At 41.5% G+C, this 27,792-nt stretch overlaps 1 protein-coding gene across 15 annotated transcripts in view; it reads right to left on the reverse strand.

Annotated features, from left to right (window-relative positions):
• Positions 1-456: 456 nt before the first annotated feature.
• Positions 457-27,792, reverse strand: part of Map7d2 (MAP7 domain containing 2) — a 112,996-nt gene continuing 85,660 nt past the window's right edge. For 9 of the 15 annotated variants that reach the window (XM_008835711.3, XM_008835708.3, XM_008835712.3 and 6 more), the window contains 9 exons: positions 18,377-18,735; positions 17,648-17,780; positions 11,540-11,765; positions 10,363-10,467; positions 9,468-9,536; positions 8,996-9,074; positions 8,353-8,539; positions 5,398-5,673; positions 457-2,071 (listed from right to left, as the gene is read on the reverse strand). In XM_008835711.3, coding sequence (XP_008833933.1) covers positions 5,424-5,673; positions 8,353-8,539; positions 8,996-9,074; positions 9,468-9,536; positions 10,363-10,467; positions 11,540-11,765; positions 17,648-17,780; positions 18,377-18,735 — 1,408 coding nt within the window. In that variant the 3' untranslated portion in view covers positions 457-2,071; positions 5,398-5,423. The remainder of the gene's footprint in view (positions 2,072-5,397; positions 5,674-8,352; positions 8,540-8,995; positions 9,075-9,467; positions 9,537-10,362; positions 10,468-11,539; positions 11,766-17,647; positions 17,781-18,376; positions 18,736-27,792) is intronic. The other 6 variants (XM_008835716.3, XM_008835709.3, XM_008835717.3 and 3 more) reach the window with 1 other exon arrangement.

Raw genomic sequence — 27,792 nt, forward strand, 5'->3', positions numbered from 1 at the left:
ACTTGCTGCTTCTCAAAGTTAGGCTGGGTTTCTGTCATTGTCAGTGAACAGATGCTTGTTCATATCTCCCCAGGAAAAGTCACACAGCAGATACAAAAAAGCAGGTTTGGGTTTCAGCATTCTTGAAAGTAAGAGCCAATACTCCTGTTATAGTTATTTGAATGCTAAACTGCTATGTGAAACAGCCTCATAAATTATACCAAGGTCAGCTATTTCTTCTCTTATCCAGCAATTACTTGCATCAGTATTTGTATGAAAGCACCTAATTGAACCTCTGGTCACAGTTGGCTCCACTGGGCACCGACAACTGAAGAATTTTTTAATGAACCCAAGAGATACAATACCTATCCAGGAATTAATGGGGCTTTCCCCCACTAGTTCCAGGTTTAAAAATTCTGCTTTGGTTTTAGCACATTTCTCCATTGAACTTACAGAAGCAAACAAAACAGCAAGCCATCAGACTCTTCAATGAAAATGTATTTAACATTAAACAAAATGTACACATCATGCAAATGAGGCATCACCATGGTCACAATGGTGCTGTGAGGTACAACAGATCGCAACAAAACAGATGTCTAGCAAAATAAAGCTCTAAGAAGAATGGCCAGGCATTTTTCAGAAGTCAGACCATGCTATCATCTGTGTGCTTGTCATAAAAGAGATATCCCCCCCTGCTGGTTACCAAGATCAATGGCACAGCATTCTTAGAGGTATGTATTTTATTAAGTATATACACATAAACATACATTATTTCTGAGACTAATAAATTCTTAAACTATGGCTGGCTTTAAATGAACAGGAACAATCCCAGTCTGTGGCTCATACCTTTAATCCCAGCACTTGGGAGGCAGAGCATTGTGATTTCAAGGCCAGCCTGGTCTACAAAGTGAGACCCTGTCTTTAAAAACAAAAAACCCCACCCCCTCAAACCAAAACTAACTAAATAAAACAAAAACCCAGGTTTTTACAACTCCTGGTTGTAAATCTCTCTCAGAATTATGGATCTTTCCAAATGCTTTAAGGTACAAGTCAAAACAAAAAGTTTCAAATAAAAAGTCCAAAAGCCGTATCTCACCACAGGAAATGAAAAATTAAAAACAGCATCATATGGCATAAAATGTATGAAGTTATACATTCTACTGTCATTTTACCTCGTTCAGAATTTTTAAAGTCTATTAAAGTGACATACTGGGGCCAATTTGGGGCCCCATTTCAAAGTACTATGACTTTTTATGCATGGTTTTACTACAGTCAAGCAAATACAGGAGCAAATAAAGAAAAAGAAAACTTCAAGCTCTAATAGAAAAACAATAGGAAAAACATGAAAACCAACCACCTGTATGAGACTCTATTCATTCAGCTTAAAAACCATTCAATTGGTTTGGAATAATAATTCCAAAGATTTTAAGGTGTGACATGAAACGTTCCTTGCTAGATTCAGTTGCTCCTGTACATAAGAGGAAAGAAACAGTTGCCACTATTTAATTCCTTATTCAATCTTCTTCAACCCCCAAACAGTAATGCATTTACAGGTGGTAAAGCTTAATAGAGAAAAAAAAAAGACTTCTTGATAGTACTTTTCAACAGAAACCTCAGAGGAAGACAAAATGGCCAAATTTCTTCTCCTAAATAGAGACAGGGAGATATGCAGTGCAGGTTGAGTACATGTTTAACTAGGGTGTGGGTAAATAGAAGATTTTATAGGAAGAGACTTCTAAATGTCTATATGCTCCCACTCTGGGAGTGCTAGTGGTCCTAAAGTGAGATTGCTGTCCAGCATCACGCAGGTTATTGAGAGGATCACTATGATACCAGAGGAGGACAGGAAGTGCTTTAGTAGCAGCTGAAGCTCATAAATAGAACCATAAAATGAAACTTTGCTAAAGCCCAACGAGGCTAAAATCTCAAGGTTGCTACCAAGAGAGGCCAGTGTTTTATAAACTACCTAGCAATACAGTTACATTCCAATCTAATAATTTGGAATCCAGCGGTTAAGGGCGAAAGAAGCTTCTTCAGGTGGCCAGGAGCTCAAATTTAACATCAACAGCTTCATGAGTGCTCCAGACGCCACCTGCCAATTCAAAAACAAAACCAGGTAAGAGCAAAGCAGAAACCAAGAATTTTGCACTTAATAATTAGACTTTTCCTTGGCTCATAGAGTATTTCTTAAAAGAAGTAGTGTAAAATTTTGCATAGGGTCATTCTTTTAGTCAAATTTTCCTTGGGTACGACTTTTCTAAAATGTGCAGATATTTTGTCTGTTGGTTGGTTCTTTACCCTTGAGTGAAGAATAGTTCCCTGTGGGTAAAGCTGGAGGACACAGCTTCAGGAAGGACCCACATGGGACAGTGAGGTAGGAAGGTGATACTTTCCTAGCCAGTCAGATCATCCTTGCATCCAAATCTGAAGGTGTTTAATGTATCTTAAGCTTTGCCTTCTGATTGTCCCCAGTCACTGTGACAATGAATCACTGTTGGTTTAGATGGGTTTAAGAACTAGTCTACACCACATATGAAAACATATAAACAATGGGAATAAAGCGATTTAATTAAGACTTTTTTTTTTCTTTTAGGGCAGGGGTTTTACATTTCTTTCACCTAAGAGATGTGGGAAATAAATATTAGAACTCCTAAATCTGTTTGGGGCATGCTAAGTTTACCGGGTAGTAAAGTAAGTGAAATCAAATGAAGGAAGTTAAAGTAGAGTACACTAATATCAAAAGAAACCTCTTAACAAATACTAAGCCATGCAACTGTTACGGAAACAATGCTCAGGTGAATCTGAGTTATAAGTGTTCAAGACATCAGGTTTACTCTAAAAGTGTCCTATTAGGGCTAGGGATGTAGTTCCGTTGGTAGAGTGCTTGCCTACAATACAGGAAGTCCTGGATTTGATCCCCAACACTGCATAAACCAGATGTGGTGGCACACATCTATAATCCCAGCACTCAAAAGGTGGAGGCAGGAGGATCAGAAATCCAAGATCATCCTAGTTTACATATTGAGTTCAAGGCCAGCTTGGGATACATAAGATTCTGCTTCAAAAAAAAAAAAAAGTAGTCTGTCATGTATTTTCTCTCCTGTGTCAAAGGACTTCACACATCTTCCAGAGAACTAACTGAAGGGGACTCTCGAGCTCACTGTCTGTAGGGAAGGGCTGAGTTTGAGTGGAAATAAGTACACAGAAAAGAGCCATCTGGCTTCCCCATCCTGTTACTGTATTTGAGAAATGAAAAGATTGGACTAAGCCAATTTAGGCATCAAATTTCTGTTAGAGGAGTAGGGCATCATGAAAAATAAAGTGACAGAATGCTGAGAGTATAAAAATGTTTTAAAAGAGTCTACAATAGGGGGGATGGAGAGATGGCTCAGTGATTAAAAATGTTTACTGCTCTTGCAGAGGACCCAAGTTTGGTTCCCAGCATCTACATGACAGCTTATAACCACCTGTAATTCAAGTTCCAGAGGATCCAATACTCTTTTCTGGCCTCAGCAGGCTCCTGTGCATATGTGGTGCACATAAATTCACATAGGCACACACACATATAACTCATAAACAAATCTATTTTAGAAAAGAGACTACAGGGGCTGGCAAGATGACTCATCAAGTATGAGCACTGGCTGTTGTTGCAGAGGACGTGGGTTCAGTTCCCACCACCCACATGACAGCTCACAACCATTTGTAACTCCAGCTCCAGGGGTTACAATGCCCTCTTCTGGCCTCTGCAGGCATTGCATGACATAGGTGCACTTACATGCATGCAAGTAAAACACTCATACACATGAAATAAAAATAAATAAACCAAAAAAATTTTTAAAGAGTCTCTAATAGCAGGAGGGCTGAGGGAATGGCTCAGTTGGTAAAAGTGCTTGCTGTTCAAGCATGAAGACAAATTCAGATCCTCAACACTCATGGAAAGGACATGGCCACTCATACCTGTAATTGGAGTGCAGAGGATGAGGGGCAGGAGGCTCACTGGGACTTGCTCGTCAGCCAGTCCAGGAAAAAACTGAGCGACCTGGCTCAAATGAACAAGGTGGAGAGCAATACAGGAAGACAACCCACATGTCTTCATATACATGCAGACATCAAACAAACAAGCAAACAAAAAAATAAAATAAACGGAAAGATCATCGGAATAACTGAGTTCTCAAAGGATTTGATGGTAGTTTTGAACAATGAAAACATTTAGTGTCTAAGCTTAGGGGCTGGAGAGATGATTCAGGAGTTAAGATCTCATGCTGCTGTTGCAGAAGATCTGAGTTCAATTCCCAGCATCCATGCTGGGTGGCTCACAACCACCTGTAGCTCTAGTTCCAAGAGAAGCTGATGCCTCTGGCCTCTGCAGGCACCTACATTCAAGTGAGCCGCCCCCCCTCTCATAGTTAAAAATAAATCTTCAAATAAGTCCCAAATTCAACTCCCTTCTTCTCTCTCCCTCCCGAGAGAGAGAGAGAGAGAGAGAGAGAGAGAGAGAGAGAGAAGGCAATTTGACAGTGATCCCAACTCCCCTCCTACTCTCTCTCTCCCGAGAGAGAGAGAGAGAGAGAGAGAGAGAGAGAGAGAGAGAGAGAGAGAGTGTGTTAAAATAAATCTAAATCTTTAAATAAGTCTCAAATTGAAATATATCAAATGTGAAATGTAAGTGCATACAACTGGGGGTGCATATAACTGATAGAGACTCTCAAATGAGAGGGGCTGGTGGTGTAGTTCAGTAGCAGAGCATGTGCTTAGCACATAAAAGGGGGAGGGGAGTGGGAGGAAGGGAGAGAAACTCTGCAAGTCAAAGAGACAGAGACTGAACAAGCAAGCATGCAAGAGTAAGCATTAGAGCACCAGTGAGAACAGAAGCACTTTGACAACAAAAATGTCAGAGGTGGTGGAAAACCTTCCCGCAAAAATAAAGTTCTTCCTCCCTCACCTCAGGTATGATCCAAGATCAGATGTCTACTTGAGAAGAATCCAGAACAGATCAATAGAATAGTTGACTATTTGGCCCAACACTCATCAATGTGTATGGGTGATTAAAGACAGAGTGTGGGACGTCACTGCAGAGGTTCACTTTACTAGCATCACCTTGCAGCACTGTGAGTATTCTGTCTTTGCCTCTGAAAAAGGTGCTATTGAGACAGATTGGTGATCAAATCTTTAGCCAGTTCCTCTCAACTTTCCTGCCCACAGCCTCAAACAGGGGCAACATGGGTAGGAGACTACAATGGGGACTCACATTATAAAGGAATTACATAAAATCCAGCTCAGTTCCTGTGAGTGATGCAGTATAAGTTTGTGTTTGTAATTTCCAAATACAATTGACTGGCCAGGAGACAAGGTGGTATTTATCTGATCTCCACACATCTCAGAGAGTTATGGATTTAGAGTATTATTAGAAGACTGTACCTTTCATTAAAGGGATGTTGTCTCTGTCAACAGAAGGTGTTCAGAGTAGTTTCTTGCCCAGGACTGTTAAATCCTTCGATAAGGTTTTTGTTACAGTCATCCAGGCTGAGGTTTTCACTGGATTTCTTAGGGAAAGTTGGGGGGCCAGTGAAATCTAAGATATCTTGAAGTGCTCGGGCATTACCAGTTCCATTTTGGTCCAGAGACATCCCAGGAATCATTTCACTCACTGGTGAAAATTCTGGGATGGAGATAAGCTCTTCTTTGGAAACAGGACTAGAAAAGATAGGAAGACAGAATGAGAGACAGAGAGAAAAGAGAACTAGGCATGATTTGTTAATGTACTTCATTCTATTTGTATAGTTCTGTTATGTTACTCTTCTGGAGACAATGGATTTAGTAAAACTACAAGTGAGTTTAAATCTGGAAAGCTGCTGGACACCAGCTCCCCGGAGATGAGAAAAAGGTTAGTAGACTGGGCAGGGTTGTGAAGAAGAGCCCACAGTGTCTGAATGAAAGGGAAAAAACCTACAGGGACCTACACAGTACTACAGAGAAGCAAGGCCCTCCCAGAGCTTTTAGGCTGGGATATTCAAAGAGCAGTCAAGGGCTAAAAGTTCAAAGTGAAGTAAAAAAGGCCCTAATTCATACTAGGGCTCCTGGTGCTGCCTTTCCAGCAGCGCTGCCCCAGGTAAGCTGCCTTTCCTGCCTCTGGCTTCAGTTTTCTTCCCTTTAAAATGGGTAGAGGGGTCATTTCTTCTTCCCACTGTTCCTGTGAGTTGTGAATGTGACCATGCAGGGAATAGTTGATGTTGAGCCACATGAAGTATGTGCTCAGTTAAAGTTGGGGGATGGGGACATGGACCCACGGTCATCCTAGGCACCTACAGAGCAAATCACACACACTGCCTCCTTTCTAAAGCCAGGCTTCCAATCCACCCTGACTTATCCAGTTTTGCCCAGTGGAAGCTTGCTTTTTCTTTTTCTCTCCTTCCCTTAGAGGCAGATGAGGCTCACTGCTGCTGTCTGCCATAAATCTAGCAAACGGCCAATCCAAGTCCAAAAGAGTAATGGGCTAGGAACTGAGGACCAGACCCCAAGGTCTCTTAAAATCCAGAATAAGGTTGATGATAGACTGCTCTTCCTTGATGAAATCTTGAATGTTCTAGATAAACCAGAGGAATTGTAGAAGTGCCCAGACATCTCACATCTTCCCTCACATCTGAGCAAAGTTAAGGCACAGCAGCTGACCTAACACCTCTTCTAGTATCTGGGCAAGCTACTTTACTAAGTAAAAACATCTGCCCTACCTGTACTTTCCCCCATTTCATTCTCCTTGTTTAGGCTCAAGAGCATAGGGAAAAGCTGGGCATGGTGGCACATATCTGTAATCCCAGCACTTAAGAGGATCAAGGTCAGGCTAGGCTAAATAGTGACTTCTAGGACAGCCTCTGCTACATGAGATGCTGTCTCAAAAACCCAACAACAACACAGAGCATGGTTAACAGTGTGGCTCCAGTAGTTACACCTTTTTCTAAAGGAGAACTCAGTGTATAAAGTCCATTCACTTTTTAAAATCCTGGCCATGGTACCATGTTCTTGCCCCTTGGCAACCCAGAAATACAAGAATAAGCACACTGGCTCAGTACAGGGGAGGGATATGTTATATTAACCCTTAAGATGGCCTCAGTTGTTTTTTGCTGGGGGTAGAGTAGTACCAGTCAGGGGAATGTGATGGTGGAGTGGAGGTTATGGGAAGACCCAGACAAGGGCTGGGGGGAGGGCCCCACTATCTGTATACATAGGATTTTCTCTGCTGGTAATGGGGCTCTTGGACCCAGGGTTTTGACATATTTGGTTCAAGCCCAATGTAGATGAGTCGGATATTTACAATCAGTGTGTCGTAAGACGCTTACATCTTCATCCCCGACCTCAAATAAAGTAGAAGGTTCATAGCCAACAAGAGAAAAGTGAAGCCTAACAGGTGGGCACTCTGGTAGAGCTTCTATAAAATACTATCATTGGCTCCTGACTCAGAGAGCCACCCACTAACACCAATGCCTCCGCACAAATCCTAAACCAATTAGCTCTTTTGTCTGAGATTAATTCATGACATGACATCATCTGCAAACATACCAGTTTAAGAAATCCGTAGGTTTTTAGCAGCTGCGAACAAATTCATTTTCTATTGTCTTTAATAAGATTTTCCCCACCATTGTTTTGTGGCAGAAATCTTGCTATGTAGCCCAGGATGGCCTTGAACAATCTTGGTTCCCATGCCTCAGCCTCCAGAGTGCTTGGATTACAAGCATGTGCCGCCATTTCCGGTTTTTACTGACAAATTTACTTAAATGTAAGACTCTGTGGACACAGGGGTCCCTGTTGGTGACCTGGCCAGACCTCCTTTACTTTCAGCCAGTCATCTCCCAGTCTCAGGGTTGGCTAGCCAAAGACTCTTGGCAACTTCTTTTTAACTGACAGTAGCCCCTATGGCCACAGTTAGTCCTGCATCCTCCAACCTGGAATGCCCACAGCGAAAGACTGATGAATGTAGTAATACAAAAACTACCTCTTTTAGCTCAGTTAAGTGACTCCCTATGGAAATTCATTTCCAGATCTCCTGTGAGACTGTCTGGGAACACACCTTTGCTTAGCAGCCTTCCTTCCCTCTATAGTCCTACCCCAGCAAATTATGCTAAGAACCTTTGTCTCTGGCTCTGCTTCTAGGGTGCACAACCCAAGAGAGTCAGATTACATCACTGACAGCTTTGCTATCTCAACCAAATGTGGTAATTTTATAGGTAATTTCATTATGGATGGGGAAGAAGATGGAAAGGAGGAAAACAGTAACAAAAAATGTATCTGGTGAAGAATCAACTATAAAAAAATAAAGATGAAGTCACTGGCAGTAACCAGAGAAGAGAGAAAGTTCAAATCCAAGAGAAATGAACATACCTCACATCCATAGACTGAACTTCTTCCGTTGAATCATCCAGACTGTTTGATTTCCCATCAAGGGCATCCAGGTGAACAAGACCCCCAACTGGTTTAGACACATTAGAGAACATGTCTTGGGGAAAGGTTTCTGGAACAGCATTCCCCATACTATTTGCTTCTTGGCAGGTGTTCAATCCATTGATTTCTAATCAAGAACACAACGTCCACCAATGAATCATAATATCCCAAATGATGAAGTAAGAGGAAACACATTAACAAAGGAAATAACTTAATCCTTTCTTTGTGGAAAGAACTACCAATAACTGCATATAATCACCTTCACAAAAGAGAAGAGCATATAAATCTCACTATCAGTGTCTGCAGGGCCACAGTACAACAGTGGAGCCAGGTCTTAGTAACACCCACTGTACAGTCAGGTGCTTTGGAAAGCATCCTGGGCCCAGCATGGATGATGAGAGGAGCTGAGGAAAGCAATGGCTTCCCAAATAGAGGCAACAGCTCCTGTACTAGAAAGGTGCCCCAGAAAGCAAAACTGACAGCAGCCACCCCCTCGGGCCCAGGTGTCCTCCCTGCAACCCCTGCAGGAAGCCTCATTAGTCCTCACTGCTGAGAGAGCCCACCCATAAGAGTTCACACTTACCTATTTTGTTCGGGACAGCCAGTTTTGTTGTATTTTCCACATTTGCAGCAGGCTGAATCGCCACTCTGCGGTCCTCTTTCTGGAAACAAACAGAAGGTTGAAGAGATGAAAGATTAACATTAAACAGAAAAACAAGTACTCTCTCAAAGCACCAGGGAGTACTGAGAGCCCTTCTGGGCCATCTGCCTATTAAATGGTGGTTCTACGAAGCTCAAATGTGTTTCCCTTGTTATTATGTCACCATTCTCTTCATGGACTGTCGTGTTTCTCCTTGCACTCCCACCCCACTGTTCTGAGGAAATCTTTACCTATTCCAACTCTGAAACTCCCCTTTCCTTTAAGGTCTCAGTTCCCTCCCAAACCTAGCCATGACCAGAACAGGAACCGTCCACTTTTCAAGCTATTTGTCTCCAACCCACAGTGTCACTGAACGTATTCTGCTGTTCTTCCCCTCTTAGGACATAATGATCACCTGAATGCCCACCTTCACTTCTGGAGATGCATCACTCTTCCTTGTTCTCTTCATGATTTCATCTATTCTCTGGGATAGGGAGAGAAAGAGATCCATAAGAACAAAACCATAAAAAAGAAACTGGGGCCACATGAAAATGAATATTTCTCAAAAAACTTGTAAAAGATCTATAGAAAGCAAAGTTGAGTAGCTCAGGAAGAGTCACAGGCTCCTTGGGCTCTTGACTCCTAGACTTGTACAGTAATACAACATCCACACTGGGCCTAGGACACCAGATGAATAGACCTTTATAATCAGTCTCCTTGAACCCAACTTGATATGTAAATATATTATGTTTAAAAGAACTATAAACATTTCAGTACAAAGACTGTCAAATTAGATTCAGACAGGAAGACCTGACTGACTATATGTTGTTTACAAGGAATACTCAAGTGATACACAGGTTCAAAGTAAAAATATGGAAAAAGGTTTACCACCAAGACATGAATGATAGGCTGCCAAAGTAGGCTTTAAGGATTATTACTAGAGCTAAGAAGGACATTTCAGGATAAAACTGTCAATTCAATAGCAAAATGTAAATATCTGAAATGTATATTCAATAAACAACAGCTTCAAAATAATATATATCTCAAAAACAGACGGAGCTGAAAGGCAAAGTGGGCAAATCTATAATCATGGAGACTGCTCTGTTATTTTCAGGGCTAAGTGGGGTGGGGGGTATTTGAATGAATGACCTTACTCTTATTTGGGCTATATCCCCAGCCCACAGATGGAACCATTTAAACACTCCTTTCTCAGTAGAACATGATGACAAAACCCTAATTAATAAAGATATAGACTGGATTCACTTTCTGTTCCTGCTTTACCAAAGTCCTCCTCCTGTCACAGCTCTTACCTTCTTCCTCTCCAGTCGCTCCTGCTCAATCTGCAGCATGATCTGTTCTCTTTCTAGACGCAACTGTTTAGCTGCCTCCTGTGCCTTTGCATCTGCTGCTGCTTTCTGAAAACAAAAACAAAAATAGAAACAGATGCAAAACCAGATAAACCAAGGCAGAGGCTTTTTAAGCTAAGAAAACACTGGAGTAGCTTCCTAAGCTTTGCACAAGTGTCTGCATGCCATCATCTCCCCAGAAGTGAATGTTGCTTCAATAGTCAATGTGGACTTACACAATCTTTTTTTTGTATCTTATGTGTATGAGTGTATTGCCTGCATATGTATAAGTGCCCCTGTGTCATGCAATGCCCACAGTGGACAGAAGAGGGCATCAGATCCCGTGGAACTGGGATTCGAACCATGGTCTTCTGCAAGAGCAATGAGTGCTCTCAACCGCTGAGCCCTCCAGCCTCATACAATCTGTTTTACAACACAGCAGATAAGGTTGGGCCTTGTTCATATACTCTCGATCCACCTGTGGATAGTTCTTACATGTGGTAAAGGTCTCTATGTCTGTAGGCAGGCTTTGGCCAGAAGTGTGCATACAGCCAGAAGATTCTAGGAGTTAATTCCCCAAGGAGGCATACTTCACAACAAGGGGACAAATTCTAAATCATGATAACCGGTCTCAGAGGGTCCCAATGTCAATGAACTCCAGTGACCCACAGTAACTCAGCCATTGAGATATATATGTCTTTTTGAGATAGGGTCTCTGTAGCCTCAGATGTCCTGGAACTCACTATGTAGACCAGGCTGGCCTCGAATTCACAAAGATCCACCTGCCTCTGCCTCCCAAGTGCTGGGATTAAAGGCGTGCACCACCATGCCTGGCCCACTGATACATTTTATAGTGACTTTCCTTATCCCCATACCAGACTCACAGGATCCTCTCCCAAACGAACGACTGGCACCCAAATTCTTATTCTAGTATCTACTTTTAGTGGAGAAACCCAAACTCACATGTCAAACATTAATGACAACACTTTATCCTAAGTAAGATATAGCTGATACCCAGAACAGAGAGTTTAAGAGAGAAATTCCAAGTTACTATTATGAGTCATTCAAATTTAAAGAAATTTTACCTAATATGAACCAAGTCCCTTAAAAAACAAGGGCAAGTTTGAGCCTCACACTGTACCTGCTTTTCAATCCTGGCTTTTTCTTGCTTTTCTTTTTCCTGTTTTTCCTTTTCTTGCTTCTCTTTTGACAACAGCTCCTCCTTAGCCTTCTGTTCTGCCTCCTCTCTTGCCTTTCTTTTCTCCTCCTCTTCCTGCTGCTTCTTTTCCTCTTCCTGCTTATGGGTTGCTTCTTCTTGCTGAAGCCTTTCCTTGTCTGCCTTTATTTTCGATTCATCTTTCTCCAACCTTTTGAGAACATAACCACTGTTAGCTGCCAAGGAACCATGACTGCAGCAGGTAATATTCAACATGTCAACACACATGTATGTGAATTAATGTACACTTTCCTACCTAGAAATGCATTCCACTCTGATGCTTATCAAAAAATATGAACAAAACTGGGCTGGAGAGATGGTTCATGGGTTAAGAGACTAGCTGCTCTTGCAGAGGACTTGGGTTCACTTCCAACACCCACATGGTGGCTAACAACCATCTGTAAAGTTACAGTTCCAGGGAATCTGAGACCCTTCTTTTGGCCTCCGTGGGCACTGCATGCATGTGGTACACTTACGTACATGCACGCAAAGCACTAACACAAGATAAAATATGTTAAAAATATGAACAAGGCTTGACTTTAAACTGTACACCATAAAGGTTAATGGCCTATGTATATGTGAAGCCTACTAAACTGAAGACACAGATGTCCCCTTAATCCCTTTATAAATAACCATGATGCCAAAGGAGGCCAAGTCCTACCATTCTGATTTAATGCTACTTCCTGAAAAAAATCAAGCAGAATATTTAAATTTATTGGATAAATACTTAAATTAAGATATTTAAATCTAGAAAATAACAAAGAAAAATGTTGCAATAGTCACTCATTTCAAGTCATGAGTAATTGAAGAACAATGGCCATGAATTCAAGTTCACAACTGGCTCTGATTGGCATATAACTTCTGAAGCAGCCAATGAGAGAAAATGCTCAACAGAAATTCAACATGTGATAGAGAAATCAAAACAACTACTTCCATTTATTTATTAATTTATTATTTTTATTTTATATGCATGGGTGTTATGCCAGAGAAGGGCATTAGATCCCCTGGAACTGGAGTTATGGATGGTTGTTAGCCACCATGTGGTTCTGGGATTGGAACCCAGTCTTCTGTAAGAGCAGTCAGTGCTCTTAACCGCTAAGCCATCTCTCCAGCCTTCCATTTTCCATTTATTTGACAAGATTTTAAAATCTATTTTTGCTTTTAGTCTTTGTTAAAAGAAAATGAAGTGGCATCCAAATATTTTCATTCATAGATAAATGGTTCATTACCTAATGATCTCAATGTTTTTTTGGTGGTAGTGAGGATTCAGTCTAGGGATTCATGCATACCATGCAAGCAAATGCTCCACTATCTCAGTCCCCAGCCATGCCCTTTTAAGTGCATATATACGAAACTACATTCATTTCAATGCATGTATCACTGACTGACAGATTCTGTTATACTGTTGTAAGAAGATAAAATCTTTTAAAGGCATCCTTTCATCCCAATGGTCAGCTGCAGGAATCAGACAAGTTAACAGTCTATGTCTGCTAAGGAAATAGCTTAAGGGCTGGAGAGATGGCTCAGGGGTTAAGAGCTCTGGCTACTTTTATAGAGGTCCTGGGTTCAGTTCCCAGCACCCACATGGCGGCTAACAACTGTTTTTAACTCCAGTTCCAGGGGATCTGACACCTTCAGGCATTGCCACCAGAGGCTGTAGGGCCTTAAAGCACTGTGGAACAATCCAATTATTCTGTAATCTACAGAAGAGCATTATGGGGCTGAAGCAGAAACTTTTGGTATCTTACATATTCTAGATTGTCAAAGACAGACATGGCAATGACAACATATATCCAAAGTACTGTTTCATTTACCCCTTTAGAAAAAGCTGGGTGTGATTTCCCCCAGAGAAATTAAAGCAAAAATATCTTCACACAGAACCTGTTATCTATTTCTTCAAGATCTGAAAAACTATCACTTCTGTTTTGGCCACTGAGAAGCCAGGTATGAAGAGGCCTGGGGATCTCTGCCTGAGTTTTAGGCCTGTACTCTTGTTTGGACACTAAGCTTTGGGTTGGCTATGTGATCTTATCATGTGTTACAGTAGTTGACTATTCTTTGATGTGGGCTCTTGGCAGTAGTTTTGGTTTCTTCCTGTAATCTATTTTTGGAATTCCAGTAAGATTTTGTTTGCTAGTCTCTGCCAGTATCTTCCTCAGACTGGATCTAGGGTATGAGGTTGTTTACCCTATCTTCAAGAATCCCATTGTGCATATTGGGCCATCCTCAAGTCCAGAGACTGGGTCTGCTATCAGGACTTCTGAGAGAGCTTTTAGGCCACAGCTAGTTAGGATTAGGCCAGTTTTTGCTCTCTTCTTAGGGCCTATTTGACAGACTGCCTAGTAAGCTCTTCCATTAAGGGGAGTTGCCCAGATCTCTGACTTGAACAGTGTTTCCCTCACCAGCTGGTGGCAATAACTGGGCTTCCCAAAGCTCGGCTCAAGTATCTTTATTTTTCACTCTTATTTTCTCAACTTGAAATCACATTTCTGTGATTTGAACTATTGAATCTAAATAAAACAGATGTGAGGATGATCTTATGCCAAGAGGTGTCTGCTGTGTTCCAGCCTCAGAGGGTCTAGTACTTTCCTTTCTTGCCTCATATATGGTACTATGCAAAGTTTCACATTCTGGACAGGGTGAGGAAGACTGATTTGAGGTTAATTGCATTCATCTCACTTTTCACCTAGGCCACAGGATGCCATTTCAATTCCAACCACTGGTATGTTCTGCAGGTACCTATGTTTATCTAAAATCAGATAGATAATTTTTAGCTTTCCAGATCAATTCCTTCGCCTTTCCATAATCTGTTACTGGGTGTACCAACTTTCTGAGTCCTTCAAATCACACTTTAGCATCACCTCTAAATCTTCCCCTTTCTTTTGATTTGTCCAAGTCTGTAAACTCCCTGTTCTTATGCCTTCAGGACAAAAATTTAGGCCTTTAGTTCATTTAACACACTCCTGTCATCATCAATGCCATTTCAGTTGAGCCTCTTCCATTTCTTCCTATTTACTAAGCATCAAGCACCAGTGATCTTAGACTATACTCTAGCCTTTTAAAGTGCTAACACTTTAAGAAGAGAGACATGTAGGGAAATGAGGGTACAGTCATCTGCTGGAAGCTAAACTCAAGAGGGTGCAGAGGGGGAGATCAGTTCCTTCCCTATTAGCAGTCCAAAAAGGCCACAGAGGAGTGAGCATGACCTGAATTATGAAAAAAAAATGACATTGTGTGGCAAGGAGCATGAATCCAAGGGAAGGCATAGCAAAAGTAGCACTCTGATGGTGCAGAGCTGCATAATGGAGTGTATAAGAAGGGTGGCAGGTTGGGAGCCTGGAGGGAGAGAAGTCAAAGGGGCAGGTAGTGGCCAGTCCATGGCAGGCCTTGAATGCCTACTGATATGTTTAGACAAATCCTGTGGTCATGAGACTCACTAGCTTGTTAAAAGACAAGGAAAATTCACATTTGTTTAAGGAGGGTCACTGTGGACACACAGAATGGATAGTGGGCAAGCTCTATAAGATCTGGAGCACTTTGGTGGAATGCCATAGACACAGTTTAGCTAAGCCAGCTAGTGCTAGAGGAGCATGGAGAGAACAGATATGCTAATGTGAAAGCCAGTGAAGACTTACCTAACAACTGATGGGATGTGGAGGATGATGGAAGAGTTGAGTGTAGCTCTGAGATTTCTAACGTTGGAACTAGGGTGGATGGGAGTACAGAGCTCATGAAATGAATAGGAAGTCTCGGTGAAAGATACTAAGTTCTGTCCTCAAAATGCTGAATTTGAGGTAAATATGGACACACTAAAAAATGTATAGTTGGAGCCAGGCATGGTGGCACCCACCTTTAATCCCAGCACTTGGGAGGCAGAGGCAGTAAGACTGCTGTGAGAGCGAGGCCAGCCTGGCCTATGTAGTGAATTCCAGGCCAGCTAGGGCTACAGGGAGACCCTGTCTCAAGACAGCAGAAAAAATTAAAAAATAAAATATAACCCCAAACAAAAAGTATAACTGGGGATATGGGCTCGGGTTTCTAGACAAATGCTAGCAACAGAACTGAGGTAAAGAAACATTCCATAAAATTATGTTGTTCATTCTGGTAGCTACTGGCCACATGTAGCTATTGAACAATGATATGTGGTAAATATTGCTAAGGAATTTAATTTTTCTCAATTTACGTTTGGTAACCATATGTGTCTAAAAGATATGATATAAGTCAGTCTAGCTCTAGATTGAACCCAGCCCACAGGCACAGATTCAATATGTTCCAGAGAATATGGAAGGTTTACAAAATAAGGTACAGTTAAGTTTATAAATAGATAATAAAAGAAGAGATGAAGGGAAAATGAAGGCAGGAAGGGAGATGAGAGCAAGTTCATTTAACACATCAAAGACTAAACATGAACTATCAGCTCTACATCTTCTAAAGCCAGAGGAAAGTGGTAGGATGGCAAGGACAATGGCAGACCAAGAGTGAGCAACACTATCTTCAGGGAGGGCTTGAAATCAGGCAAGAAGCTATTCAGGGGTTGAGCACTTTAAGTGCAGAAAACATTTAAGGGGATTTAACAGGTAAGATTCAGGAGGACTAGAAGAGCCAGGGCAAGCTTGATATGGCCAAAGAGAACCAAACATCAATGGGAAGTCTGCAAGGAAGAGAAGGGAATGATGGGTGTGAAGTTTGACGACTAAGTTGGGGAAATAAACACAGGATTGTATTCAGTTCCTTCTGGAGCTGGGCTGTAAAGGAAATGTAAGAAGGAGAGGAGTAGCTGGAAGGTAGGGGGCTTCCTCTTAAGCACACAGACACAATCATGTCACTTACCTACTCAGAACATATGCCATATCTCTATGGATGCCTGTCAGCTGAGATCCTACGATTCATCACCTGTGACTTTCCCTTCACATAACTCTAGCCCACCCAAACCAGCATGAATACATCATCCAACAACAAAACTTGTTCATATTGACTAAAGGGCTAGAGTGAGAATATAATCAGAGATTTTCAGAATTGGAAGAAGGAACCTACCTCAAAATCTTAAAAAATGTATCAACAAATCTTTAATCAGGGACCACAAACACTCAACAAGGTCATTCAAGGATCAAGAATATTTTATCATTAATTATTTTAAATTCAGTGCTGGTCTTGTAGAACAGCTTGCTTCCTGTTGTGTTCACTCTCTAAATGGTATCAGATTGTACTTTGTGATTATCCTGACATCCTTTTAAATTTGGTGATAAAATCAACCTTGCCCTTTAACCATGTGTTCTTTTTCTGAATACAAAGATTGAAAAATTAACCATGTGTTCCTTTTTTGAATACAAAGATCAGAAAAAGCAGGAGTGTCTGTACTGCATCAAAGTGTCCTGGTACTATCCCCATAGTGATTTTCAAATATTTAGGATTGCTAAAATAGGACGAGACATAGGTCAATGCATTTCACTGTATTCCCTGGATGCTTCTGATATTCTCTGAAGTTTAGACACCACCGCAAAGACATCTTTTTTTCTGACTCCAGAATGGGAGTTCCACGTCCCTCATTGTTCCTAGGCTATGGTATTATTGGTTCTTCCTTCTACCATTGCATCTAGGGGGACTCTGACCAATGCTCTTCTTTATCTGGCTTTGAAACATTAGTTAGGATCATCTGGGAAGCAGAATCAAGATCTCTATATACAGAACCTTCTGTTTTTCCAGAGAGACTCATTTTATAACCAAAGTTCAAACTCTCTTGACAGAGCTAGTAGACTTGCCTGATCTCTAAGTCCAAGAGGGGAAATGAAGGTATCTGCAACATTGACATCCAGGAAATACAAGTTTCTAGGTCCTCTGAAAAGAGTAAAGTTCTGTCCCTGTTACCTACATCTAATAGGAGATACAGGCTCCTAAACACCTTCTATGTAGTCCATGTACTCTGGATTCCTACACTTATGTTCAGGTTTTAGCAATCAAAATTGTAAAAAGAAAGGCAAGCAATCCTTCCAATGTAGCCTTTACATCAATCACATAAATTGAGTGCCTGCATACCATTCTTGCTCTTCCTTCTCCAGTCGTTTTTGCTCCTGCTTTTCCTTCTGCAGCCGAGCCTGGCGTCTCTTTTCAGACAAGATCTTTGTAGCCTCCCCTGCATCAATGGTGCCTGCTGTGGGTTTCCCTGAGGCTGTCAGAAAAGGAGAAGCAAGAAATGATTAAGGCAAGTGAATTCAAACTCCACTCACATAAAAGTGGACACAAAAATACTTTGTATGGTGCTGGCAAACACTGCCAAAACAGTGTCACAGTTTGCCACCAATCAGAAGGAGCTGCAATGGGCCAGCTGTGACCCTGGATGTATTATTCCACAGTAGGGGCAGGGAACAGCTGAGGAGGACAAAGCCACAAGCAAGTCCCATAACACTACCATCTGAGTGAACTCACTACATACCAGAGGCTTTAAGGACTAAAGGAAGGCTAGCACTCTCATACAAGAAGTGCAAATACAGGCTGTATGGGGCCCTTTCAGCACTCCTGTGAGGTTCCACAGCCATAGCCAACTCTGTTAAGCAGAGTTAACACCCAAGTCTCCTGAGAGAGAAAAAGGAAGGAATCAGAAGCAATGAGCAGGCCTGAGAAAGCAGTCCAAAGGGGATAAAACTGCCCCAGGGAAATCTCCCCTCTCTCCCCTGAACATGAGAGAATGGCATGTAGATCAGGAATGATGGAGAACCGTGAGGGGAAATCCAAGGCCCACTGGCTACATCAACAGAGAAGATCTACCTGTAATGCTCTCATTCTTCCCTCCTGTGGCAGCATGCTTCTCAGTAGCATGCTTGTCAGCCAAGTACTTCTCAACGGCATGTTTGTCAGCTGCGTACTTCTCAGTGGTATGCTTGTCTGCCACAGGCTTCTCAGTGGCCCGCTTGTCAGCCGCGTGCTTCTCTGGGGTTTCTTCTCTGGGTAGGCCAGCGGTCTGCTGGCCCGAGGCACCTTCCCTTTCCTTATTGCTCTTCTCCTTCTCCGCTTTCTTCTTGAACACTTCTTCACCGGGAATGGGGGGAAAGCGGCACTTCACAGGAGACCCTGTATGTGGGGGCTTCATGGTCTTTGGAGACTGTGGATATGCCTTTGAAGTTGTCCTGGAAAACCAAAACAAACCACTACATAGTTCTTGGGATCGACCATAGAACTTTTCCTAAGAAATCTGGTTCTAAAAAACTCAATAGCTTCGCCCTTCTGGAGAAATGTAGGACTGAGCAAACAAAAGTCACCCAGAAAGAAACATATGGCATCTGTAAGATGGCCCTGAGGAAAGGAAAAATAATTTTAAGAAATGTTCCAAACTCATTTATGTTTTGTGAATATCTTAAGGATGAAAATAACTGTTTGGATATGATTAGTCAACAAAATACTGGTCCCCAATTTAAAGGTACTGAGAGGTAGTGAGACCTGTTAAGAGGTGTGGCCCAGGGGAAGAAGGTGACTAGATCAGGATATCAAGTTGGTTCTTTGAAACTGGATTAGCTGTCTTGGTGTCTGTCTTGGTATCATGTTAAAGAAAACTTTCTTTAAAAATTAGCCGGGCGTGGTAGTGCACACCTTTAATCCCAGCATTTGGGAGACAGAGGCAACGGATCTCTGTGAGTACAAGGCCAACCTGGTCTACATAGTGAGTAGACTGGGGCTGGGGCTACAGGGAGACCCTGTCTCAAAAAGACCAAAAAAACCTTTTTTTTGAACTTCAGATCCTCCTGTATCAGCCTCCCAAATTCTAAGATTACAGGAATCAGTCATCACACACCACATACACGTTCATTACAATCATTTTAAATGTACAGCTGAGTAGCATTAAGTACATCCATACTGTTGTGCAATAATCTCTACCAACCTTTCCCTTTAAACAATTCCCCTTTCTCTCAGTCCCAGCAACTACCATTCTATTCTACTTCCTATATCTCTGGAAACATCTTATTTCAGGCACCTCGCTCACATTAAGTGGAATTATATATTTGTCTCTTAGTGTCTGGTTTATTTAAGTCAGCCCAAATCTTTCCTGTTCCTTTTTCTTTTCGTTTCTTTCTTTCTTTTTCCCCTCATCATTTCAGACAGGATCTCATGCAGTCCTAGCTAACCTCAAACTCACTATGTAACTGCCTGAGGATGATTTTGAACTTATGATCCTCCTGCCTTCATCTTCTGGGTTCTGGGATTATAGGTGTATACCACTATATCCAGAATCTTTGTTCCCTTCTAAAGGGTGAGAAATAAAGTCAACCAAGAGCTGGTGGGTGATTTTCAGAGGTCCATAGGTTTAAAAGAATTTTTCTTCTTTACTATCAAATGTAAAAGGTGAAAATAAGCCACCCAAGGCCAAACCATTTTGTTAAAATGTCTCAGATTGTCTTTAGGAAGGTGGTTATAACAACACCAGCCTAGGCTTGGCATCTGGCAAGTGCTGGGTAGTGAGAGTGTACCAATAGCTGTTGAGTTTACCTAGATGTTTGTGGACATTTGTACACAGTTCCTTCAGGAAAGATATACACTAATTTGTACATAAATTATCAGTTTCAATCTTATAGCAGGTTGAACTATATTGAATTGCTGATCTCCTACTGCTTTTAATCTATAAAAATAGCAATAGAAACTGGGTGTGGTGGCACATGTCTTTAATCCTCACACTTGGGAGGCAGAGGCAGGTGGATTGCTGTGACGTTGAGGCCAAACTACTATGGCCTACATAACTAGCTTCAGGCCACCTGTGGCTACATAGTGAGACCCTGTCTCAAAAAAGGAGGGCCTGGAGAAATGGTTCAGTGGTTAAGAGCAGTGGACACTTTTGAAGGGGACCCAGGTTCAATTCCAAGCACCCACATGGTGGCTAACAACTGTCCTAACTGCAGTTCCAGCAGAATCCGATGCCCTCTTCTGACCTCCATGGGCACAGCACAGGTGCACTTACATATATGCAGGCAATACATACATACGCATAAAACAAAAATAATTTTAACACCCCTCCAAAAAAAGATTTTCAAAATTTAAAAAGAAAAAAAAAACAGACGTTGCTATATAAATAGCAACTTAACCTATTATTTAAGGCCAATTTCTCACTAGAGGCTTAAAGAGTTATTTAAGCAGATCCTGGTAATAAGTGCTACATTAAAAAAAAACACAGTGTTTTTATCTATATTTCCCTAGATTTACTGTACCAGGCATGAGTTTCCTCCTGTGGAGTGGGCCTTAAATCCTATCTGAATGCAGTTAGTTGACCCCCTAACACTCATGCCACTACTGTACCATGGGCATATCTTGCCATGGCAGTCATTATTGCAGTTCATTGCTGGGTAAGACTGCTGATGACTTTTTTCCCCAGAGGTCTACATAGGAACTTCTAGTACTATGAAATCTAGCCAGTACAGAGGAAGCTTCCTGGTCATTAAATGTTGATTTCTCCATGTCCAATGTGTGTAGTGTCCTCAGCAATAGGGCCTTAAACAAAAGACAAGAAATGGTAGGGAGGATGCAGGGAATGGGGAACCATCATGCACTACAGTGGGAAACTGGGGCAACCACTATAGAAATCAGTGTGGCAGTTCCCAAAAACCTAGAAATAGTCTACCACGTGACTCAGCTATACCACTTCTGGGCATATACCCAAAGAACTCTAACTCCTACTATAAAGACAGATGCTTATCCATGTTCATAATATATATTCACAACAGCCAGGACATGTAAACAGGCTAAATATCCATCAACTGATGAATGAATAGTGAAAATGTGGTACCTATACACAACTGAAATTTATTCGTTAAGAAAAATGAAATTATAAAATTTGCAGGTAAATGAATAGAACTGGAAAACATCATATGAAATAGGGTAACCCAGACTCAGAAAGACATGTTGCTTGTTTCTTACTCTTGTTGATCTTAATGTTAAATCTTTACAGTTATGTGTTTAATTTGGAGTACCTATAGAATCTAGAAACTAGAAAGGGTGGTGGAAGAACGAGCTTAATGGAGAGGCTAGTAGAACACAAGTGATATGAAGGAAAAAGGGAGACTAAGGAGGAGGAAAGTTTAAGTGGTAAGAGGGCTAGGAGGGTAGGACAGAAGGGGTGAGGGAGGGACAACTAACACTAAGGATATTTGAAAATGCATATGCATATTGAAACCTATTGTATAAGCTTCCTAAACACACACACACACACACACACACACACACACACACACACACACACAAGAGACTATTTTCTTTAAGTGTGACAAAGGGTGTGATGCCAGGTATGTTGAATAGGCTCCAGGGGATGGACCCATACTCAAGAGCATTCAGGGATACAAATAAGCCTTTATAGGCCTTTAAAAATAACAGAAAACAGGAAGTCAAGGGGATAGTAAGGTAAGGGTGGAGATGGGAGGGGGGTCTGAATATGATCAAAATATATTGCCTGAAATTCTCAAAGAATCAATAAAATTTTTAAAATTACATTTTATTATGTATGTATGCATGTACATGCACATGTGCATGAAATTTTCTCTCTCTCTCTCTCTCTCTCTCTCTCTCTCTCTCTCTCTCTCTCTGTAGGTCAGAGAATGTCTAGAAGGAGTCAGGTCTCTCTACCATGTGGGTCTCAGGGACTGGACTGCTGAGCCATCTCACTGGTCCTATACTAGATTCTTTTATTAAAGAAAAATTACACAGAATCTCTGCCTCATGATTTCCACTTGAATGAATAGTAGGCTTTTTCAAGGCCCATTACCAACATTCTGTACTGCAATGTTTAGGGTCATAGGGTATAGCCCTGAATACTATACTGAACAGCATCCCTGGCCTCTGCTAAATAAAGGTCAAGAGCCCTGGCCTCACTGTCTGGGTTATAACAATCAAAACCTGTTTCCAGACATTGCCAGATGCTTCTTCAGGGGCAAGATCTCCTTCAGTGGAGAATTCCTGAGAGAAATGTCCCTCTTTCCAGTAAATTCAAATGCACACTTTAGTTGAAGGGGTAATGTTCAATTCCAGATTCAGTACATGAGTCCATATGTATTTTAACATACAGGGTCTGACCAGGGTCCCTTTCTTGACTATATGGAGTTCAGATACCTATCTAATTCTCTCCCCAGTCATGCCAATATTTCTATAATGCTGTCCATATACCAGCTACGGTGTTGCTAAGAATATAGGCATACATAATTGCATATGTATGTGCGTGCGTTTTCATTGTCAAAAACATTATGATACAGGTATCATTGCTATGATAACTTTACAGATGAGGAAACCTAGCTTAGAGTGGTTAAATGACATGGGTAACTAAACAGTAGAAGTGAGATCTGAGTCCCCAAGTCTCTGGGTACTACTTACAATTCTGCACTGATCCTTGTGTTGTAATGGTAAACAATTCTGAGTTTGGGGGTCACTGAGACCCGAGTATGTTCTTTTTAGAACCTCTAGGGTAATCACTCAATGGCTACTAAATATTAGTGATGTTTTAACAGATAAAAATCTAAGCCGGGTGTGTTGGTGCACACCTTTAACCCCAGCACTCGGGAGGCAAAGGCAGGTGGATCTCTGTGAGTTCAAGGCCAGCCTGGTCTACATAGTGAGTTCCAGGACATCTGGGGCTACAGGGAGACCCTCTCAAAAAGACCAAAAAAAAATCTAAAAATCTAAATGATCCTCTCAGATAATAATGAACCAGGGCCAGATGTGGTGGTATACTCTGGTAATCTCAGCAGCTAGGAGACTGAGGCAAGACCATTTTTTGAGATGCTGTCTAAAAATAAAATAAAATAAACAGACAATAATGAACCAAACTAGGAGGATGAACTGTTAACAGAGGCAGAGGCAACCATGCTGTACTGCTCTCACATGTTGGTAGTATTCTACTGTGCATTGTTTTCTAAGAAGTTACAAACCCTTTTAGGGTCAAAGAAGGTAAACAAACACAAAAGGAGGTCTTTTTCTTGGTCATCCCTTTCTCTTCTTCTGTCAACAAGGACTGTAAGAGCATCATTTGGCAAGCAGAGCCTCCTTTGTCCCTACCTTCAAAAGCCTCTTCTCCTTACCCTCTCAAGGTGACAACAGCCTGCTGAAGTCCACATTGCCCAAAGCTATAAAACCACCACACACTTTTGCCATAACCAGTGAGGTTTATCTGAGAGAGGCCTAGGCTAACATTTGCCATGATCAACCCTATACCATCAATCTAACAAGCATAAAGGTAAGGAATGAGTATAAGACTTGACGAAAAAAGTCACAGTAAGGAATGCTATCTTGTGGTGGATGACAGACAGAAACATTTTCCCTTCCCATAAGGGCATTTCTACATTGACTCACTGAGGAGCCATTTTTAGTCTTGCAAGGACTGGCAAAAGCTGTCTGTTCTTCCTTGACCTCACACCCCTCCCCAAGGAGTGAGGTATGAATTTTCTAATTAGTAAAACCAAGCAAGGTGTTGGATATAAACACCCTGCTAGCTAATTGTAGTTCTCTTGCTGCAGGGAGCCTTTAACTCTGACCTTCTCTTAAGTAGTATGGAAAGAAATAGGCCCTGCCCTGGAGCCTGCAGTACACTGGCACCTCTGCCTATGGATGAGTACAAAGATGAGGTACTTTTCTAGAACACTATTCTCATCAGGATTTCCCGCAAATGGACTGGAAGAAATGGGTAAGTATGTGATGCATAATATTGTCAACTTGATGAGATTTATAATTACCATGGAAACATACCTCTGGGTGTGACTATGAGGGTGTTTCCAGAAAGTTCTAAATGAAAAGGGAATGCCACCTGAATGTGGTGGTGCCATCAACAGGAGGGGGCTTGTACTGAATGAAAGACCTGAGCACCAGTATTCATTTCTCTGCTTTGTGTCTATGGATGCAAATGTAACAGCTGCCTCAAGCTGCTGCCATGTCATCCCCCACCACGATGACCTGAACCTTCAAACTATGAACCAAAATAAATACTTCCTTAGATTACTTTTTTGAGCTATTTTGGCACAGTAATCCGAAAAACAACTAATAGAAAGCCTGAACTGGCTACAGCCTTTGCAGCCATAAAAGCTGTCGTTGGAATGCCTACAATGACCTTTTGCGTGCTTTACATGGCTCACTAAACAGAAAGCAAAGGTAGTGTGATGAAGTTACATTCTCTATGTGGAAGAAGTCCGATGGTTCTGTCAGATCCATAATGGTCACATGGAAGTTCAATTCACACTACAGACTGTGAGGTTCTATTCTAAGTAAAACTGGGCCAACCACCTGTGAGCATATGTTTAAAAATAACTTCTATCTGCCAAGTAAGAGTGCATTATTTGGGATAAAATTGAAAAAGTTGGTTTACATTCCCCTATCCGAGGCCCTGACTAACAGAATAAGTTCACACATGCACACACACACATGCACGCACACAGTGTGTGTGTGTGGGGGGGCACTTTCAAGCTAGAGAAATATACAATGGGCAACTAAAATATGGAATACAGTCTGAAGTTCTCAATTTTATCTATGTATAGTTTCCAGTTCATCTTGTCTTGCCATTTGCTTATATGGACTTAGCACCCTGCCAACTACCATATAAGAGCAGGGCATCTGGAACAAAGCAAAGCTGGTTTGGCAGGCTTCATCGCTCTCTGGCCAGGTTGGCTAGGACTACTGCAAACCAAAGCAAACCTGGCAAAACCTTTTTCCCCCAATTTCCTGGAAATAGGTATCTTAGCTGAGGAAAGAAATTAAACATAAATTAGTTGGTGGAAGTCATTGTGCATTTTATAGGTTTATCTTAAAGTATCTTCATACCTGTTTAATCGGGGTCTATTTAATTGCCATGTTAACCCAGTGAAGTAGGTAGAAAATTGCTATTAACTATAGTTTTAATAAGAAAACCAATCCTGACTCTTTCCAAAGAGATGCCAATAATGAGAACAGAGGTGGTGAGCAAGTCATTGTTATTTGTCTTACTTTTTTAGTTCTTCCACTTGCAAAGTGTTCAGGTTCAATAAAACTGTAACAGTGAATTCTAAGGTTTGCTTGCAGTGGTTAAAGAAGCCTTCCTGTAGCACAGGGCAAGATTATATAATCTTTTCAGGCTCCATGACTAGCAGAAAATAGGAAGAAATACCTCTGCAAGTACAAGGACAAGAATAATTCTCTGGAGACAGTTGTCACACTTCTGAACATGAGCTGACTGCAAAGCAGAACCCCAAATGACTTTTTTCTCCCTATCCTGGAATCTGGTTTTATTTTCTCCAAAGCTACTTAATAACCAGTATGGCGAGCATAGCCTATCCACTGGCTGAAGGGTTCTGTGGCTTTATCAATATAACATACTCAACATTCTGAGGTTTATTACTTTCCAGAGAGAAAAAGAAAACCTATGTTTTCCAACTTATTCCACCAACTGACACCATGGTATGAAGCCCTGGAGGATTCAAAATCCCTGCTGTGGGAAACAGAAGGAGATGAGTGCTGGTGCTCATTTGATTTCCTCCTTTTTCTTTCTTTCTTTTTTTTTTTTTTAAGTCAATCTGGGCCCCTCAGCGCACCTGGATGGTGCTATCTACATTCAGGGTTGGCCTTCCCTCATCAGTTAAACTTCTCTGGACATTCCCTTAAAGACATGCCCAGAGGTGTGTCTCCTAGGTAATTCCAAATAGGCAAGCTGACAATGAACAGTAATCATCACAGTACGTGAAAGAATGTCTGTTCTTTGGGGGCATAGGGTTAGCAACTTCTTTACAGTGGTTCTGAGAGAAACTGGTATGTGTGTGAAGAGTGAATGTGCAGGCATAAATAAGACTGACAGAGGGGAGGGGATGGGAATGATGATGCAAATGTGGATGAAAGGGTATAGAAGTCTTTAGCTTTAGTTTTGCTATTCTTTAAAGCTGAAACGGTCGAAACAAAAAGACTAAAAACTGGCCCAAATTCAAATGATCCTTTGATCAGTCTTCAACATAGAAGTGCATATACCTGCAGGACCAGACAACATTTAAAATTATCTTTTATAGAAAAAATTTCAAATAAGAATGTAAGCGTGGAGTTAAGAGAGGTGGCTCAGTGCTTAAGAAGAGCATTGGCTGCTCTTGCAGAGGATCTTGGTTTAGTTCCAGCACCCACATAGTGGCTAACAGCCATCCAGTTCCAGAGGATCCAATGCCTTCTTCTGATCTCCATAGGCATTGCACACTTGTGCACTTACATATATGCATGCAAAACACTCATACACATAAAATAAAAAAATTAAAAATCAAAGAAATTAACAAGAGTTTTAAGAGATTATTAAAGAAGAATGGTGGCACCCAAAACAACAGCTGAACTGCCAGCACACGGAGTCCTGATGCCCTGTAATCACTCTCATCTGTGGGAGGGAATAACCATACCATGCACCTGCCAGAGAAGTCTATGGGACTGACACCTTGATACAAGCAATTAAATGTTCTTAGCCGGGGCTGGAGAGATGACTCAGTGGTTAAGAGCACTGAATGCTCTTGTAGAGGACCCAGGTTCGAGTCTCAGCATCACGTGGCAGCTAGCCATCCAAAACTCCAGTTCTAGGGGATATGACATCCTCTTCTGACCTCCGTGGGCACTGCCTGACACAGGCGCACTTACATACATGCAAACAATACACTCATACACATAAAATTAAAAAAATGTTCTTAGCCTTCCATGAGCATGTGAATTAGAACAAAGAAATGCTTACTCTGGGCTATCTAAAATACCCTACTGTATTAGTTACTTTTCTCATTGCTGTGACATAATACCTGACAAAAACAACTTAATGGAGGAGAGTGTTTCTGGCTAACAGTTTGAGGGCACAGTTCATCATGGAGGGGAAAGCATGATGGCAGAAATGCTAGTGCAACGGATCACATGCATCCACAGTCAGAAGAGAGAAAGATGAGTGAATGCTGGTGCTCAGCTTGCTTTCTATATTTATTAAGTGTAGGTCTCCAGCCCACGGAATGGTGCTACCCACATTTAGGGTGCACCTTTCTACCTCAATTAACACAATCTATAAACTCCCTCACGGACATGCCCAGAGGTTTGTCTCCTAGGTGATTCTAGAGCCTGTTAAGGTGATGTTTTCATCACATGAAGTATTTATTTTGTTTCCAATGCATAGCAAGGTAGATAAAACTTGGTGTCTCACAGAAAACTGATCTCAGTTATGACCTATCTCTGGAAGCAACTATTTTTGGTAC

Source organism: Nannospalax galili, unplaced genomic scaffold, assembly GCF_000622305.1.
Source record: "Nannospalax galili isolate Female #2095 unplaced genomic scaffold, S.galili_v1.0 scaffold217, whole genome shotgun sequence".
Taxonomy (NCBI): Eukaryota; Metazoa; Chordata; class Mammalia; order Rodentia; family Spalacidae; genus Nannospalax; species Nannospalax galili.